Consider the following 4271-nt stretch of genomic DNA (forward strand, 5'->3'; position numbering starts at 1 on the left):
AAACAAGCCTAGTTTGTTTACAAAATTGCGGCGCAACTTGGTGGGCGGTATCCTGGAAAGAAATCTCAGCGTGAGAAATACAAGGTGTGGCGTGTGAATGGAGTGAAATGCGTGTGTGAGACTTGAGAGCTCTGCGTTACGTCAATATACCGATCCGCGGACTTCCTCACACACACATACTCGGCCGGACGTTGCCAGGCTCGCTGCTGCGGGGAGTGGGACATTGTCGACATTGTGAGCTGGCTCACTGGTGTGGGGTCGGCGAGACAGCGCGGAACTCAGCCTGGGCACACACACAAACTCCCAGCCAGGCTGCGGGTATGTGTGTGTGTTTCGGGCTGGGTTTCGCTGTGTCTCGCAGACGGCCACTGGGCTCACAGGGAGGGGGGCAGGAGCTCCAACAAGCCGTTTAGGACAGAGAGTGAATTCACATAGGCCTACTATACAGAGATGCTGTTTGAGAAACCAATGTGAGTTTGGAACATTGAACAATATAAATCTATTCTAGTAGACCTCAGCAATGGAATTATGATCCGTAGAAATGGCCATGACATGGGATCTTTTAAGGAAAACAAACTTAAAAAGCAAGAATCCTACACATCAAGCTCTCTATATACTATAGTGTAAAAGCTTCTGAATCGGCTTCAATTCAAAGCAAACATTTCTTAACGCTGCGTACATTCACTTTTATTCCACAGAGAGTCTGTGGAGTATAGCCCATTTGAAGAGGAGCAGGATAACGAGTCGTCTGCAGATTCAGTCCGACAGGTGCTCCTTCCTGCAAACTGTAGAGTCAGGTTAACTCTTTTATCCCCGCTCTGCTCCTCAATATCCGCTCTTCTAGCCCGCGGAGTGACTTGACTTCAGGGGCAGAGACGGAGCCGCTGAAATAAAGTTTCCTAGTTTCAGTTAAACTGGTTTTGACAGGATTTCCCCGACTGGTGAGAGCACGTCTGACTCAAGGCGGGGTTCTCCCAGGTGAAGAAACACCAGGAACCTGCATCAGAATCAGATTTTAGAATAAAATAAAATAGGAATGTTATATAAAGACATTGAGAAGTTAAAGTTGTGTAAGTGTAGTAAATGTTTTACTTCATTTGAACATGTTTGCTTCAGTAAAATGTAACATGGTTGAATGGACTAGAGACTTCATCAAAGCCACACCCTTTAAACATTCAGCATTATATCTTATTCAAACTAATGCATAACTTTAAATGCACACTTTTTATCTTGTGTTTATATAAATAGCTTTATTCTATATTCGTTGTAATCTTTTATTGCCATTTTTACTATAACTTATGTTTATAAAGTTAAAAAGTAGGTCTTATCTTCATAAAAATCGCTGTATTTTATTTTTGATTTACACTTTTCCTTTACCTCTTGAGCCTTAAATGTATGATCGCTGTTCACTGCCCTCAGGTACAATATTTAATAATCAATTAATACAAAAACATGTTGGTCTTAGTTTTATCTTTAGATATAATTAAAAGGCCAGTACCAGAAGACCCGAGGGTCCGAAAGGGACCTGCAGTATAAATGATTTCAAGCTGTGGGATCGGCTTTTTCTTTTTTTATCAATACTTTTCTTTCTTTTTACAAACTCAGTGATGGCACAACAAATACATACATAGAAAAGAAAACACACAAAAACAGCTAATATTTTTAACACGTGCATAAGAGGTTACAGGAGACCCACTTGAGGTTCCTCTCACAATAACAGCTGATAAATCAGGCCTAAGAAAAGTTCAAGGCAAGGCACATTTATTTATATATAGCACCTTTGAAGTAAGGTTCTCAGGTGTTATAGATATGGTCAGATTTGGCTGTGTTAAATGTTCCATGGAAACAGACTCACGTATATATTTTGCGCCGGCCTTTAAGAGACGGGCCCTCATCACTGGTTCACTGTAGTAGTCCACATTTGGCTACATTAGCTGAGGTAGTGTTGTTTTGGGGGATCAACATGTGGAAGTATCATTAGGCTAACTATTTAACCCCGAATTGCTCCCGATGGCATGACGCTGTGAGCGTTAGCTTCCCTTGAGCAGGTTGAAGCCTCTGAATGAATAGGTGAATTCTGACTTGGATACAGTATGCAAAAGCTCTGGACAAAAAGCGATATAAACTCAGTCCATTTATGAAAATCAGACCATTAAGTGCTTTAAAAAGAAAGTCAACGTTTCAGTTCTTTCAGTGTAACGCGTCATAGTAGCCCCAGTAGAACAAACCCTCTGTTGACTAATATCGAGTTAACGAGCCCCACAGCCATGTACGTGACGAACTTATACGGCACTTCGATTTCTCTCCTCCTCCTCGCATTGGGGTCACTGTTCTCCACGCTGTAGCAGGAGAACAGCGCCTTCAGACTGAGGGTCTTCACCAGCTGGCGAGTTCCCAGTAAAGCTACGATTCCCAGCAGGGAGCGAGCGCCTCCACGAAACACAGAGTTTAACGTCAGAGGGGGGAGACGTGCAGGTATCTTCTCCCCCAGAGGGTGAAGCGGTCCCCCCAGCTGATGGTCCAGCCAGTAGCCCACCCAGCAGCCTCCTGACGCCCCCAGTATGGTGGTGGTGTCCCCCCTGGTGGTGCTGTAGTGGTCCAACTGGGGGTAAGAGTAGCTGAGGAAGAGGGGGAGAAACACGCCCAGCAGGGGGGAGAAGCTGCTGGAGAGCTGGAACCGATCGATGGACTCCCAGTACGGGTAGGTGGAGGACAAGATGAGGGCGGAGATTAAGACGCCACTGAGCACGTCCTGAAAACAGAATTAATAATAACAATTAATTTTGTTTACTTTTCATGGAACTTAAAGACACTTTACATGAGGGGTGTCCGGACATTTTGAATCGGCCCTCAGTAAACAAAGTATAATGAAATATGGCCCACACGTGAAACTTGCGCTTGTCTTATATTGTACTTCTCAAAATATATTACACAATACTCATGTGTTAAGACCAATTTCAATTAAATTCATTCAATTAAAGTTCTAAACATGTTCTAACAAATCTAAGTTGATGAGAAAAAGCCCAATAACAAATTCACATAACAAGCTTGCAGTATATGCTTCATATTTCTCCTTATTATAATCAATCTGAGGCTTCTGTTTTAAGGAATGAGCTGCTAACAAAATAAATGAAACCCCTTTTGAGAGTTGGGATATAGGCTGTTTTTTTTCTTAAAGCATATTCAAGTATCAAGCATAATTTGATTGATTTTCCTAACTTATAACTTCACTTATGAGGCAATATACCTCTACCCTTTGTATGTTTTTCAGTATGTGGCCCTGCCTTACATGATTTTGAGTTGGTTTCCTGATGGTTGATTCCACTTTTTTTTAAGTTGCCTTAGATGCAAGCGTCAGCTAAATTCAATGTAATGTTGCATGTACAGTAGTGTCAGAAACTAAGGGGGGCAAAACAGCACCAAGAAATCTCTTAATGGGCTTAAAACTGTAAACGAGGGGCAAAAGATACCCCAAGATTTAAAAAAATATATAAATGTATCTTGAAATATATGAATATATTTAAATGACACAATGATGGCAAAACATATTTATTTTACTGGCAGTTGTGGAGAATCAGAATACCTTTATTCGTGCCACAGAGGGGAAATGTACGATTGTTACAGCAACGAGAGCCAAAGGTAAGGCTTTATAACTCAATATATCACTCAAGAAGCATGCAGTAAAAACATTCTATAAATTACACAATGTGCACGCGATATAGCAGCCAGGTGAAAGAATACAAAGTTGGTAGTATAAATTGCACATAAGTAGTAATGCACGGCAGGAGTGTTATAAGGCGCTTTCACACCGGAGTACTTTTACCCTAGGGCGACTGTGGCTGTGAGGGAGTGTGGTCGTCTTTCAACCAGAAGGTTGTGGGTTCGATCCCAGCCCATGCAGTCAACATGTCGGTGTATCCTTGGGCAAGATACTTAACCCTGAGTTGCTCCCGATGGCATGGCCAACGGTGTGTGAATGTGTGTGAATGTTAGGTCCTAGAGTAAGGTACACTGCTCTGTATGAATGGGTGTGAATGGGTGAATGACATGTAGTATGTAAAGCGCTTTGAGGGGTCTTAAAGACTGGATAAAGCGCTATATAAGTACAGTCCATTTACCCGTACTTTTCCCGTTTAGTTCCGTTAGTGCCTGGAATTTTGCGTTCACACCAAAAAGAGAACTTAGTTCCGAGAACTTTTAGCCCCATGTTTAGTGCTAGAGAGGTGGGACTATCCTGGGGGAGAGAAAAGTAACAATTTCTGATTGGCTGG

The 4271-nt window shown here is 42.3% G+C and overlaps 1 protein-coding gene across 1 annotated transcript; it reads right to left on the minus strand.

Annotated features, from left to right (window-relative positions):
* Positions 1–1563: 1563 nt before the first annotated feature.
* LOC104948104 (sphingosine-1-phosphate phosphatase 2-like) lies at positions 1564–2752 on the minus strand (the record flags this gene model as incomplete). Its single annotated transcript, XM_010774268.1, has 1 exon — positions 1564–2752. A coding segment is annotated over one exon (549 nt), but the record flags the coding sequence as incomplete, so codon positions are not given.
* Between the last annotated feature and the right edge of the window lie 1519 nt (positions 2753–4271).

The sequence above is a fragment of the Notothenia coriiceps genome, unplaced genomic scaffold (genome assembly GCF_000735185.1).
Source record: "Notothenia coriiceps isolate Sejong01 unplaced genomic scaffold, NC01 NC01_scaffold00013706, whole genome shotgun sequence".
NCBI classification, from domain to species: Eukaryota; Metazoa; Chordata; class Actinopteri; order Perciformes; family Nototheniidae; genus Notothenia; species Notothenia coriiceps.